Consider the following 15,979-nt stretch of genomic DNA (forward strand, 5'->3'; position numbering starts at 1 on the left):
ATATCAATGTTATCATGTGGCATGCATCGTTGGGCAGTTGAGAAGCATTTCAGGTTAGCACATGCGGGCCTACCATGGGTCATCATAGAACAGGTCCTATGGTTCAGTTAGTCATTCTCAACTGACCGACGTGAGGCTGTTTCCAGTTTTTCAAAAGTCCAGGCAACGCTGCAGCAGACCAAGCTCTACCTGCCTCCTTGAGCTTACATGTGCGGGCAGGAGTCTCAGGTTTTTGGGGTTTTTTTTATAAGTGAATGACGGGTGAGCCTGAATCCTTTTTTTTTTTTTTTTTTTAAGATTTTATTTATTTATGTGACAGAGAGACAGCCAGCGAGAGAGGGAACACAAGCAGGGGGAGTGGGAAAGGAAGAAGCAGGCTCCCAGTGGAGGAGCCTGATGTGGGGCTTGATCCCAGAACGCTGGGATCACGCCCTGAGCCGGAGGCAGACGCTTGACGACTGCGCCACCCACGCGCCCCAGGAGTCTCAGCTTTTAAGCTGAATCGATACTAGCCGTTTTCCACGCACTTTGGGCACGCACACGCACGCACACGCACACGTACGCGTCTTTGAAAACGCATACATACCCTGCAAACAAAAGATCACTACAACCGTTTTACCTCCGTGGAACTGGGATCTCGACCTGGGTTGGGAATCATGGTTGAAAAAGACTTTGCCTTTATCTGCAATATTTTAACTTTTTATAAGGCAAACTAATTCAGGTCTTATTTGTATAATTAAAAATGTTCTTTCTTTTCTTTCCTTTCTTTTTCTTTTCCTTCTTTCCTTTCTTTCCTTTCCTTTTTCTTCTCTTCTTTCTTTTCTTTTCTTTCTAAGATTTCATTTATTTGACAGAGAGAGAGCACAAGCAGGGGGTCCGGCAGGCAGAGGGAGAGGGAGAGGCAGGCTTTCCGCTGAGCAGAGAGCCAGCCGGATGCAGGACTCAATCCCAGGACCTTGGGATCACGACCTGAGCCCAAGACAGCCTCTTAACCGACAGGGCCACCCAGGAGCCCCTAAAAATGTGTTGTTGTTTTTAATCAAAGGAAGAAATGTACTGCATGAATAAGAGGCTGTAGCAATTACAAACACGAAAGACGTGAGACGGAATGAAAGGAGAGTGAAGTAAAGGAGAGAAACCCAACAGCAGAACCTCTGTTACATTTCCTCCTTCGGGAAGAAGAAACGTAAAAGTGGAAAAAAGGCTGAAGTGTGAAAATGGTTCTTCTTCCTTTTTTATTCAAAGCGGGCGCTAGAGGAGCTTTTTACCGCGTCCCCGCATGTGTAAGCGCAGCGCTCTGCCGGGCGTCCAGGAGGGGGCGCGCGAGGCCTGCGGCGGCTCCCCTCCCGCTAGGAATGGTTAATGTGCAAGCCAGCCCCTGGTCGCTGGGGGGTGGGTGGGGGTGGGTGTCCGCAGCCTCTAGCCTCCGCTCACGCTTCTCCCCAGCGCGACTGCAGCATGGGAACTTTAATTTTTCTTGGGTGATTGAAAAGCATTCCAGATACTATTTTGAAGACCTTCCTTAGGATCACACTGTACTGATTACACTGATTGGGGGGAACGCCTACCAGTGCAGTTACACACCTGAGGGCAAATAAACAACTGATTGAAAACATGATAAAGTATTTGCAGACCGTAGTGTACACACATACACACACACACACACACACACACACACACACACACACACACACACACAACCAAGATGACATTTCTAACTCCTTTGATGGAAAAATTTCATTGGGATTCTTTTTCTTCTTTCTCGTCTCTTCCCTTCCAAATTTCCTGACATTTTCCTTATGTGTGGATGCACTGGTTTTCCTCCCTCCCCACCCCACCACACCCCACTTTTGAATAGCATCACATTGTGTTGCTAAGGCCGTATGGGCAGAAGGAATCTTTATCTGTAAGTTAGTTATATGGGCACGTTTGGGGGGCAGAGACTTCGTATCTATGAACACTGGAGTAATTTAAAGACATGGAAGTTGGGGCGCCTGGGTGGCACAGCGGTTAAGCTTCTGCCTTCAGCTCAGGGCGTGATCCCGGCGTTATGGGATCGAGCCCCACATCAGGCTCCTCTGCTGTGAGCCTGCTTCTTCCTCTCCCACTCCCCCTGCTTGTGTTCCCTCTCTTTCGCTGGCTGTCTCTATCTCTGTCGAATAAAAAAAAAATCTTTAAAGACATCAAAGTTGAATGCCGCTTACCTTTAGGATGTAGACTTAGCAACAGTCCCCTCAAATCTGAACTTGGTCCACTAAGTGGACAATCCAGGTGACTGTTTGCAAAGGGGACTTGTACTGTTGGGGTGAGAATTGCCCACTTTGGGGAGCAACAGGTAAGAGAAAATTCTTGTTGCTCAGCTACCTGTAAACAAGGGTCGGTTTTGTCTCTTCCTAAGGGTGTTAATACTGACTCTTCTAAAACATGCCACAAAGAACAATACACATAACTAATTGTGTGTACCATTGTAGCCATTAATTCTTAGTTTTTAGCTGGAGAGAATATTTACAATGAACTTCACGCCTGCAAACATCAGATTAACCTTATACATGCTGCTCTTCATGAAAAACTCTGCAACTGATGGTATGAAATAGGCCAAAGACTGACCAGTAGGTATGTATTCTGAGAATATAGGTTTTCTTAATAGATATTGATTTGATCCTTCTGATACAAATGTGACTTTAATTCTTTTGGGGTTAAAGTTGAGCATATTTGAGTGAATTAGAATAGAAATGTGAAAATTTTAGAAATAAAATGGTAAGTTTAAAATACGTTACTTAGCCAATTTGAAAATCTTGTTGGAGTAAATAATTTTCTCAAGAAAATTAAATTATCAAAGTTAACTGAAGAAAGCATTAATAGATGATTAATTTTGAAGAAAGAGAAAAATTTATCTAAATATTATAAAGGCTCCAGTGTCCTAGGGTTTTACTCTTAAATTCTGGCAATTGTTAAGAAATAAATAGTTCTGGGGCACCTGAGTGGCTCAGACAGGTGACTGTGCGACTCTTCATTTCAGCTCAGGTCGTGATCTCAGGGTCATGGGTTGGAGCCCTGCATTGGACTCTGCACTGGGCGGGGAGTCTTCTTGTGGTCTCTCTGTCTCCTTCTCCCTCTACCCCTCCCCCTGCTTGTGCGCGCCCGCGCGCTCTCTCTCTCTCACATAAATAAATAAATAAATCTTTAAAAAAATAAAATAGTTCTTATCTTAGATAAACTGCTTCAAACACAAGAGAAGATGAAAAATGAGTAGCTGCTGAAAATGCTCAAAATTGACAAAGACAGTATTGAAGAGAGACAGAGACACCATTTGACTCATAAATGTTGCGATTCTAAATAAAAAATAAGCAAAGCAGATTTAAGTTGTATTTAAAGAGTGATCCACTAGGAACAAATACAGCTGTTGATTTCAGCAATGCCGGGAGTGTTGCCTCTCAGGGAATACCGGTGCAATGCTCCCAATAAGAGGAAACATGAGATCATTTCAAATGAGGCTACAAGAGACTTAAAATAAATAAATAAATTCAAAATCACTTCTGATTGCCTATCTCCCCCACACACAAAAATTAAAAGGATAGAAAAGAAAATGACTTCTGCCAAATTAAAAGGAATTTTAATCCAGCAACTAACACCGCCATGTTTAATGGAGAAGCATGACAGAAATGCCCTCATTAAATCTCCTCCCATTTAAAGTAAAAGAAGCTGCCCCGTCATCTCTTGCATTATTCAGTATTGTTCTGGAAAATTCAGATTCTCTCAGGAATGAAGACATGCAGTAGACATGAGAGGTTTAAATATTGGAAAGAAAGAGACCAAAATATCTTCCCCCCTCAGACCGTATGATTGTTTAGTTAGAAGCAAGAGAGTCAAACTAAACCAGTATTTGAAATTATGAAGAGAGTTCAGAAGCATTTCTCTTTATAAGAAAACCATTAAAAAATCCATAACTTTCCAATATACCATCATCAATAATTAAGAAAAAGGTACAATGGGAAAGGTCTTTATTCAAAATAAGAACAATAAGCATAAAAGAGCCAGGTGCCCTCAGTGAGAAACCTAGACTGGTAAGAAGTAAGCCACATACGACCGTCACTGACAGGTGTTTGCACCTCAAAATACAGGTTTTATGCAAATCAAACCAAAATACCAGTAAGATTAACTTGGCATCTTAGAAATGTTTTTAAAGTTCTTCTAGATGAATAATTGTTTAATAATAGCTAAAACTTAAGAAGATCGAAATAACGATGTCAGCAAGTCACCAGAAGAGGAAGTCCTAGACTCGCCTCTCCACCACCCTCCCCCAGCCACATGGATTAAACATCGTTTCAGTTCTGCTTCTGCCTGGGGGAGTGGGGGAAGGACTGGACCTTATGTCCAAGTTCTGATTTTATTGGGGGTTGCCTGAAGAATTGACTATTTAAGCAAAAAAGTAGTAGTAGGGGAATCCCCTTACCTTCTAACATGCATCAAAATAAAAGCCAGGTAGATTTAAACCTTAAATGTCAAAAAAAATTAAGCCACGTTGATACCCTCCCTCCCTCAAAGAAATCAATCCATGTTATAGCAAGACAACTGAAGGCTCATTTGATTTTTTTAATGCAGGAAATTTTCCAAGCATGAAACTGTGTAAGAAGTCAGAAAGGAAAAGATTAATAATGTTTTCATAGGAATTAAAAATGTCTATATAGCAAGTTACATTATAAATTTGACTAAAAGGAAATCACCACGAAGAAAGGTTTCCCGTAGCTAAAGTTTTAAAAGTTCAAATACATTAATAAAACAACTGATGCATTGGTAAAACTGGGCAGAGGACACTGACAGAAGAGCAAATACAACTGTCTTCTACATGAAGAAGAAATGCACGTTAAGGCAAATAAAATATACTCTGCTCATAAAAGTAACAAAATTCAAAATTTGGTGACAGCAACAAGTTACAAGTAACAGTAACAAGGATCAAGAGAGATAGTTACTTGAATTCACTGTCAGTGCAGTTTGGTGTATCATTTCTGAACAGTAATTTTGCAGTTAAGTGTGAAGAGTCTTAAAAGTCTCCCCACTTCTCATCCTAGTGATCCCACTTAAAGAAATATACCCTTCCCAACTATTTGGGGAATCACATTCAAAGAATAAGGTACAAAGATTTCAATAGTAAAATTTTAAATTCTAACAAAAATTGGGAATAATTCAAATCAACAGAAAAGGGGTTAAATAAATAATGTTACATCCGTTTAAATAAAAATCGCACAACAAAGTGTCTGAAGAATCGTAACGGCGATGGGAAATGCTCACAATAAAACCTACACTGATACCGAACTCTAGCAACAATACATTCCGCAGTATGATGTAAACTATATCAAAAGTATTTGCAGGGAAAGAAGGACACCAAAATATTAATGTATTAATATTAATATATTAATATTAGTAAAGAGTACACTTATCTCAATGGGCATTGAGTAATGTCTAGAATTGTTGAATTCTAGACAATCACTATATTGTGATTGAACGCCTGAAACTAATATAACTCTGTATGTTAACTATACTGGAATTAAAAGAAAAAGCTTAAGAAAAATATTAAAATTGTGGTTATATCATGGTTTTTTAATTATAATTTTGTTCTTTGCTCTTTGCTAGCTTTTCCAAATATTCCATAATAGATATGTAACACCTTATGATTGGAGATAAAAAATTATTTTAAACAATATTTTCTTTGATCACGTTAACATCTTGAAAATATTCTGCACACCACACTGAATCCCACTGCATCCGTACAAAGTGGCCCAGACTGTGCATTGGTTTTTTTCCCTTTTGGACTCACCTGGTGATGTGGGCTGCTGTTATCAGTGTGCTGAGCCCGAGATATTGTTGGAGATACTTGTTTGGAAGGCTCTGTGGCTGCTGTTTCCACTGGGCTAGTCCAACTTCCATATATTGGTTCTTCAGAGCTACTGTACTGAATAGAAATCCTGCTATAAAGCAGAGTGTTATAAGACATTGTAATAACATTTCATTATCAGGTATGACATTGAGGAAAGTCTTTTTAGAAAATATTAAATCATATTAAATTTGATACTCAAAATAGCATTAAAGTAGCATGACTTTTTGTTGTTGTTTTTCTATGCTTTTTCCCGTCCAACTACTTAGGTGATAGAGAGCAATCAGCCAATGATGGAAATGGAGATTCTATTTCCTGCCCTCCTTCTTGACAATCTAGAAATGAGAATGCAAAGAAACTTAGGGATGGCTGCATAAAGTCCCCCAGGTCATCCTGTTCAGGTCAGATACTAGGGGTTCTGTGCACAGGTGTGTCAAATTGGAAAGAACATAGAATAGAGCAGATTGGTTTAAGGTCAGGCATTTTATACAGTTTTATACAGTTCCACTTAGTTTCATTTCTTTATTCAAAAACTATTTTAAAGTATCTTATCATCTTGAATAATTGAGATAAAAGATGAAAAATAAAAGCAGAGAACTCCCTGCTCACAGAGACTTCACACTTAATGAGCAGATGATCATTACGATTGTTATTGACATAATGGGATTTTATTTCTACAGAATGTGATGAGCGCACAGGGAGAGAAGTGATTATTATGTGGTACACTTAATTATGTGTTTAAGCAGCGGGGCATTTGGGGATAATGCCTGACTTCCTTGTCGCACATCTTTGAGTGACACACTCTCTTCCTCCCCCGCGTGAGATCATGTTGATACCTTTGGTTTGTTCCATACCATTTTCTGTACTCATACAAGCATCAAGTATATATTGAACTTGTTTTTGGAACAAAAATGACATTATATGCACACTCTTCTGCCATTTGCCCTTTTCGCTAATGGATGATGATGAATGTCCTCTAGTCTCATAGATAGGTGCTTAAATTTGTTCATTTAAGTGGACTCATTATATTCTGTTGTCTGTCTGTATCATGTGTGTTCCGCCATTTTTCTACTGGTGGACCCTTAGGTTCTTTCTGGTTTATTGCCCCACCCCTCCAGTGCTAACATGTGTGTCCTTATTTACTATGTAGTGGTGCTTTCATTCCCATAGGATCATCCCCTTCAGTACTCAAACATGCTGTTACTTTTTCCATCACAAAACATTCTCTTCATGTCAGGCACACTGCCACCTACCCTATCTCTTTGCTCCCTCTACTGCAACAAATCCTGGAAAGAATTGTGCTTGGTATCTTCAATTCCTCAGCTCCCATTCTCTCTTAAACCACCTCTAGTCTGATTTTTTTTTTTTACTACTGCTGTCCTACCCTGCTCTTTTTGAGGTTGTCAATGATTCCCTCATTGCAAAATCCAAAGGCCAATTCTTACTTGCCCTAGCAGCAGCATTTGACAGAATAGACCATGCTCCCCTCCTTAAAACACTTTATTTACCTACCTTCTACGATTCCTCATTTTCTTGGTTTTCCTCCCAGATCATTCATCTTTCTCAGTCTCCCCTGCCAGCTCTTCTTCTGTTCTCCAGCTTTGTAGTGTGGACTGTTGTAGGGCCCAATCCTCTATCCTCCCCTCTTCCCTGTCTACACTCTCCTTGGTGATCTCATACAATCTCATGGCTTAACGAACCATCAATGTCAACAACTGCCAAATCTGTACCTCCAGGAGACGTTTGCCCAGATTCCAGCCATGAATGGGGAACTGCCTATTCAACATCTCCATGTGGACGTCGGAGACATATCCATCTGAACATACCCCAAAACTGAACTCCTGGTCACTCCTCCCAAACCCGCTCCACCTGCAATCTCCCTATTTCAGATGGCAGCTGATTTCTCCTTCTACTTACTGTAACACCGCCATGACCATATAGATTGGGATAGATACAAGAATTGACCCATAGATCTGAGGAAGGGAATATAAATTCTCTTAGTTGATCCAAGTATATAAGGAAATCTAATATGTGACAAAGTTGGTATTTTAATTAAGTGGGGGAAAAGATAGCATAATTGGCTATGCATCTGAAAGAAAGCAAAGCCAGACCCTTGCTAAAATAAATTCCAAATGGACTGAAATTTAAATTCAATGTTCAAAATAGAAACACTAGACGAACATTTAGAAAGTTATTATGTGACCTTGCTTCTATTCTTGCCCCCACGCCTGCCTTCCCTCTAGACTATTCTCAGCATCTCCTCTTTGTTGCAGTCTGCCACACTGGCTTCCTCGCTGTTCCTTGGACCTGCCAAGCACACTCCCACTTTGAACTGCTTGTCTCCTCAATTTGCAGCAGGCTTTTCTCAGATACCTGTATTACTTACCCCCTCACCTCCCTCAAGGCATTGTTCAAATGTTACCTCTCACAGAGGTCCACTATGAGCACCCTATATAAATGAATTTGCTGTCAATTCTTCCTCTAAATCTGGATATCTGTTACCTGGTTCTTCTTTTTTCTTTTACTTTAGTATTTATAACTTCGAATGTACTATAGAATTCAATTCTATACTTATTATTATTATTATTGTTCTGGTCTCCCCACTAGAATGAAGGCTCTATGAAGGCAGAGATCTTTGTCCCTTTGTCCCTGACATATCCCAAGTGCTTAGAAAAGTGTTGGCTAAAGATTAATTGAATGAATAAATGAATGAATATTGTTCAGACTATTTTCTGAAAGGTCTGCGGCTACTTGTACTCCTATTAAATTTCAAAGGCACCTGTCCTCTTCCATATTCACTGCCACTGGATGCTGTTATTCCTTTCATCTTCATCATTCTGCTACATAAAATGATGACAGCTCATCGTGCCTTTAATTCGCATCTTTCTAACCGCTAGTGAGGTTGAGAGTGCGTTTGTGTGTTTAATGGCCATTTGAAATATGTCTTCTGCGCTTGCCTATTTATGTGCTTGGTTGATTTTTCTCCTTACCCTCTTCCTCATTCTCTTCTTCCTCATTTCGCCCTCCTCCTCCCTCTCCTTCTTTTTGAGTTTTTCTTATCAATATGCAGATGTCTTTCTATAATGTAGTTTGTTTTATTAGTGAAAATATTTTTCTAAGTTTCAGGTTGATCTTTTGATTTTCTTTATATCACTGACCACAGGAAAATGCATGTTATCATATATATCTGTGTCTTATTACTTTGTGATTCCTTGTTTTTCTGTCTTGCTTAGGAAGATCTCTTCCAATCCCAGGTTTACTATTTTTAAATGATTCTTACATTAAAATTTCAAACAATTTGGAATTTATTTTAGTTTATGGGATGAAGAAATAAGGGCCAGTTTGTTTTCTTTCAGATGGATAGCCAATTACGCATCCCCCCCTTTTTTTTTAGTGAATCAAAACACCACTTTACCATATGTCGGGGGCTCATTTATGCTTAGATCAATCATTCTTGACCTCAGTTCTACATGCCCACTCCATTTTTTATTTTTTTATTTTATTTTTTTTAGAGAGAGAGAGAGCAAGTGAGGAGGGGCAGAGGGAGAGGGAGAGAGAGAATCTCAAGCAGGCTCCAAACTCAGCCCAGAGCCAGATGCAGGGCTCAATCCCATGACCCGAGATCATGACCTGAGCTGTAATCAAGAGTCAGATGCTTACCCAGTTGAGGCACTCAGGTGCCCCCCATTCCTTTTTTATATAATACTATTCGTTCCTAGTGGTCTATAGTAAGTTTTAATATCTGTTGAAGAACATCCCTTCCCACTATTCTTCAATTTCATAATTTTAAATATTCTTGTAGAATTTATTATTCCAAAAATGTCTTCAAAATCATTTTATCCTATTTAAAAAGCATCATGGGCCGCCTGGGTAGCGCAGTTGTTAAGCGTCTGCCTTCGGCTCAGGGTGTGATCCCGGCGTTCGGGGATCGAGTCCCACATCGGGCTCCTCCTCTGGGAGCCTGCTTCTTCCTCTCCCACTCCCCTGCTGTGTTTCCTCTCTCGAGGGCTGTCTCTCTGTCACATAAATAAATAAAATCTTTTAAAAAAATAAAAATAAAAGAATAAAAAGCATCATGATTCTATTTGGAAATGCACTTAGTTTAAATATAGTTGGATTTCGTTATTGATGGCCATTATACTCTACACAGCCACTGTCAACAACTAATTAGGGAAAATTGACCCATTGCTCCAAGGGGAAATACAGGGTTAGGTTCTTGCTAGTGTCTGGCCAGATCATTTTTGTCATCCAATCAAGATATAACCTTGTTTTATGTGTGTCTTATAGATGGACACCTTATTTAATATATATTGTCAATTCATTCGCATGGAACTTATGGTCAATAGCACTATAACTCATGCCTGAACAAAGGTTATTTAACACCTGTATTTTCTTGTTAAGGCACATCATAGCCTTCCTGTGTTTAGGAATAGCAGAAAACATTTCAGCATGATTTTGGGGGGGGGGTTGCAATAGTGAAATCACCGCTGAAAAGCACAAAAATGTGAAAAGGACGTATTTATGGTATGAGAGCTGAAACAAGAAGGCAGAGTGACTCTCAGTTCGACCTCAGCTGTCTATCAGGTGGTTCAAATTTTTTGCCACTCTGTGCCTGTCTGCAGATGACCAGGAAAACATCGCAAGTATGGATTTTAGGGTTATAAATAAATTTTCCTGAGTAAGTGCATTCATAAATACAGAATCTGTGAATAATGAGGATCAACTATATTAATTTTTAGAGCGTGTACAATTCTTATGCTAGAATTTTCTCTTTCAGGAATTTGGTATGTTTCTCCTTTTATTCAGGTCTTCTTTTCTGTACTCTGAAATATTACAGTTTTTTATGTAGCTTTTGTATCCTTCTTGCTAAGCTTTTTCCCCAAGTTTCTCTTTAAAATAATTTTCACAGGTACTATTAAGGGTATTTTAATAAAATTTCTAGCTGGCTATTGCTATCATAGTGAAGACCTACTAATTTGTGTGCATGTATTTTATTTCCCACCATTCAAAGCCTATTAATTCTAGTAGTTTTTGCTAGAGCTACTTGAGCTTTCTTGGGTATTTACAATCATGTTAGCTGCAAATGAAAGTAATTGTGTCTGTTTCACTGTTTTCATTTTCTTTTTTATTATATTTGTAGGAACTTCCCAAAGTATTTAATAATAGTGGTGATATTTGGCACCTGACTTTCGGTTATGTTTTTTGTAAGTGAAAATATTCTCAGTGTAAACCATTATATGGAAACTGAGTGAATCCACATTAAAAGGAGGAGGCTTGTTATCTTGCAGAATTTTTGCTGAATCAATGAATGAATTTAGTATCATCACTTGGCAAAATCATGAATCTCTTAGAAGATGGTCAGTACTAATGTGTCAACTTAATAGATATTGGGGATGTGTTTTTGCCTCTTACCACATTGTTAAATAATGTTCCATATTCATTTCTTTTTTTTTTTTTAAAGATTTTATTTATTTATTTGACAGAGATAGAGACAGCCAGCGAGAGAGGGAACACAAGCAGGGGGAGTGGGAGAGGAAGAAGCAGGCTCATAGCAGAAGAGCCTGATATGGGGCTCAATCCCATAACGCCGGGATCACGCCCTGAGCCGAAGGCAGGTGCTTAACCGCTGTGCCACCCAGGCGCCCCTCCATATTCATTTCTCCTAGGTTAGCCACTAATCAGAATTTCTAAACTCATTGGTATCTGGGTGAAACTGAAAATTATTACATAAGAATTCTACTTTGGGGAACACTCTGCTGTACTCAGACGGAATACAGTGACATTTAAAAAACTTCAGCTTTGCATAACACTTGCAATGCCCTTTCATCCTCCTATCTCCACTGATACTACTCTGGGAGTAGGAAGGACAGGTTATCTCTATTATCAGGTGAAGAAACTGAGTCACAGAAACATAAAGTGACTTCTCCAAGGCCACGCACTTGACTGAGGACAAAACTCAATCAAATTTCACTACCTTCTCCCAACACTGTGTAATCACTCTTGTGACACTTTCCCATGCTCCACTCTAGAAGAGTTCATGACCTACTTTATTACCCCAATCAATCCCTTCATTACACACCCATCGTTGTATTATTCAGTCCATTGGCCAATCATTCAATAACAATTTATTGAGCATTTATCAAATTTAGACATTGTTATAGATTCTGGAAATACAGCTGGAAACAATAAAAGGTTTTCCACCCCCGCCCTTGAGCTTACATTATAGCAAACAAACAAAAAATAAAAATAAAATGTATAGGGTGTCAGATGCTGATGAAATGCCCTGAAGAAAAATAAAGCAAGGGAGGAGGATTGGGAGCCCCAGAGTGGGGACAGAGGCTGAAATGTTAAGTGGTCAGGAATGGCCTTATGGATGAGATGGCATTTGAGCAAAGACCTCTGTGGGTCTTTATTATTATTATTATTGTTTTGAGAGAGAGCGTGTATGTGTGAGGGGGAGAGGGGCAAGGGGAGAGAGGGAGAGAGAGAGAGAATCTTAAGCAGGTCCCACACCCAGCATGGAGCCCGATGTGGGGCTCCATCTCATGACCCTCGAGATCATGATCTGGGCCGAAACCAAGAGTCAGAGGCTTAACTAACTGATCCACCCAGGAGCCCCCCTCTGTAGGTCTTTACCGGAGAGGCTCAAGCCATGCAGATAGATGGGCTAGGAGAACAAATTCCTTAAAGTAAAAGTTTAAGTCTTAAGAGGGGATGATCTGGCTTAGTCTTGTGGGGAGGGGGAAAGAATGATGGCTGGAGCACAATGTGGGGGTGGGGAGATGAAACTGGAGAGGTCTTTGGGGGGGCCCAAAATATGCAGAACTTCTCTAAGTCATCATGACTTCTAGTTTTTAGCTTAAAAACAATGGGAAGATAATGGAGGGGTTTAAGGCATGGGAGTTTGAGGGGGGGGTGAGCACATGAGGGATGCCATCATATTTGTGCTTTTAAAACATCAGTATGGCTTCAGCAGCCAAAAGAAATCAAATTAAGAGTATGGATCTTTGTGTTCTAAGTATGAGAATGTAGGAATTTAGACAAGATCTTAAGTATTCAATACATCCAGATGACTAATGGGCACATCGTGTTGTTCCTTTGCTGGGGAAGGTGAAATCTGTCTTGAAGAAGACAGATGAATTGGTACCTGATATCTCTGTTCTTATTTTTAAATTCCTTGTACTATATTAAAGACAGACATCAGGAAGATACTCAAATTCTCTAATTTAAAGATATATTGATAAACACCTGCTAGGTAAATGTGATACAGGCGTGAAAATGACATGTAATTACAATATCAACATATACTTTTTCTTTTAAAGAGCTAGAAGAACATATCTAGATTGGAAAGTGACAAAATGACCCTAGAAATAAGGTCTGGAATTGAGAGAGAAATATGCTGGTGGGTGTCTGAAAAAAGATTGGAAATTCCAAAAGAAATTAATAAATGAATACCACTCTGATTTAAATTGATCTCTTCTTCTACTCTCAGTGGATAAAATGAGAGTGAATTAACAATTCTGGGGTTTTTTTCCTCCCAAAAATTTGATGATCATAAACTCACAGAAACGGTATCTCTTTGCTTTACTTTATACAATTTTACATTTTGAAGACGTGGTTACTTCCAAAATTAACATCAGGAAGACTTTTGTAGAAAAGATTTTATGTTAAATAATCTCTTCACCCAGTGTGGGGCTCGAACTCACAGCCCCCAAGATCAAGAGTTGCATGCTCCACCACCCGAGCTGGCCAAGTGTCCCCATCACAAAGACTTAAAAAGTCATCTTTAGGCTGGTGATCTTTAGGTAAGTGGTGGGTGACCTCATACACCAGTGATGCTGGGTGTGCTTTGGGGTACCGTCTGGAGCACAATTTGGTGTTCGGAATTTTGAGAGTTAACTTTTGATCTGACGATTTTATTTGAGTAAATTTATCCTAGTAAAATAGTAAAACTATAGGAAAATGCATGTATGGGGATGTTGATGACAGAATTTCAGGGGGCAAATTTTTAAAGTGACCGAAATACTCAATGATATAGGGGATTGCTTGTATATTATGATACTTCCTTATAAAGATGAGAGTGAGGCCATTAAAAATAATATTTTGGTAACTAATGACATGGGAAATAATCTCCATTAAGAAAAGAAAAGAACGAAATATTGTATCTCCTGCATAATTCCTGTTTTGGTAATACTAACACGTGACTAGCACTCATCTGTGAGTGATGGGATGCTGAGTGTCTTTCTTTCCTTTTTAATTTTTTAAAATTTTTTATTTTTTTTAAAGATTTTATTTATTTATTTGACAGAGAGAGAGACAGCCAGCAAGAGAGGGAACACAAGCAGGGGGAGTGGGAGAGGAAGAAGCAGGCTCCCGGCAGAGCAGGGAGCCCGATGTGGGGCTCAATCCCAGGACCCTGGGCTCACACCCTGAGCCGAAGGCAGATGCCCAACGACTGAGCCACCCAGGCGCCCCTCTTTTCCTTTTTTAATAAAAATAATGTATTTGTTCTAAATTAGGCTTTCAAAAGCAAACCAACAAAAACTAAAGATAGAAAAACAAAACAAAACAAAACTAGGGCTGTAAACCCAAGCCATTTCAATACCTTTATATTAAAAGTCTTCTGTGTTTGATGCTTTAGTTGGAATAATTCTAAATGATGGGATGGGCTGTTTAGAGGTGTTATTGCCTCTTGTTCTATTTTAAAATTTAAGATCATTTCTCGAGGGGAAGAGCATCGTCAGCCCTCGGCCAGCCCTGCCTGCTGCCTTCCTTCGCTCAGCAACACGAGAGCGGCTCTCTGGGCGCCGTGCTGGATGCATACTGAGTCCCAGGGCCCCGGGCTGCCGCTCTGCAGGCCTGGCACTCACAGCCACTCACCTGGCCTGTGCCCCGTTAGCCAGCTCCTTTGGAGTCCCCTGGTCCAGTAGCCACTGCCTTCTTGAAGGTTCCTTTCTCCTACTGCGCCCTTGGAGCAGGGTGCTTCTGAGGGTCCCGACGAGGCATTTTGTATTCTCCTTCGCTGACATCTGCTGGAATGGCCACCAGTAAAAAGGAAAGTCCTATCAGACTTAAAGGGGTCTTTTTTTCCTCATTTGGGCAAACTGGCCACCGTGAAAGGTTTTGGAATTACTTCACTCACTTTTATGTCCTCAGAAAAATCATCTTCCTTCCTTCCTACCTGAATGTCTTCCCATCCTCTCTGCTTGTCCACATAGTGCAAGTTTCCAAATTTTATACCACTCACCTGACACATTAACCCCTCTTCCTGAGAGCGATCCAGGAATGTGGAATTCTAGAGCTGGAAGGGGTGCGGAGCAGGGCTAAGTCCAGAGCTGCTAATATTTGGGGTGCGGATTCTCTTCAGAACTGTACGATCACTTGTGGACTTAACTCCAGAAAAATGCTAATTTAATTCTGTATAAAATTTCAGTGGATTCACAGACCACTTGAAGTCCACCCATCAACCCCACTTTAAGAATCTTTGCCAAAAGGAACAAAGGAATGAGATGTCTTATTAAAAGATTGTCAGCCCTTGAAATCTAAAGTGTAATAACAAAGCCACCACACGGTGTCAGTCTAACATCAATAAGCCCTATTCCTCCCCAGATTTTTAGAAACAGAGAGCCGGTGGGCCAATGAAACCGAGCACCGGTTATATAAGTTTAGTAAAACAATGCCCACTGGGAATTCTTTGGCATGCTCCAAGCACCTGACTTTTGTGGACCGTTCATGTTAGAGAGAGAATGAGGGAAAGCTGTCCTCGGTAGGGCTAGCTAACCAACATCCTTCACTACGGCCGTTTGAGGGTGATACCATCTCTGCGGAGAAACTGATTCATAGGAACTTAGTGATGTGAAGAAAGTGTTCTTTCTGGAAAAATGAAAATGCTGTTTGCTTAAGATTGACTATCCTATTTCTCTTTTTTCTTCAAAAGACCTGAATTCTCTTGCTGAGTATTTAGAATTTTCCTTTTTTTTTTTTTAAAGATTTTATTTATTTATTTGACAGAGATAGAGACAGCCAGCGAGAGAGGGAACACAAGCAGGGCGAGTGGGAGAGGAAGAAGCAGGCTCACAGCAGAGGAGCCTGATGTGGGACTCGCCT

General features: G+C 40.0%; 1 protein-coding gene across 1 annotated transcript in view; it reads right to left on the reverse strand.

Annotated features, from left to right (window-relative positions):
• Window positions 1-15,979, reverse strand: part of DYTN (dystrotelin) — a 51,221-nt gene that overhangs the window by 14,009 nt on the left and 21,233 nt on the right. Inside the window, exon 9 of the mRNA XM_045806144.2 lies at window positions 14,753-14,901. Coding sequence (XP_045662100.2) covers window positions 14,753-14,901 — 149 coding nt within the window. The remainder of the gene's footprint in view (window positions 1-14,752; window positions 14,902-15,979) is intronic.

The sequence above is a fragment of the Ursus americanus genome, chromosome 1 (genome assembly GCF_024610735.1).
Source record: "Ursus americanus isolate L20-20 chromosome 1, mUrsAme1.1.p, whole genome shotgun sequence".
NCBI classification, from domain to species: domain Eukaryota; kingdom Metazoa; phylum Chordata; class Mammalia; order Carnivora; family Ursidae; genus Ursus; species Ursus americanus.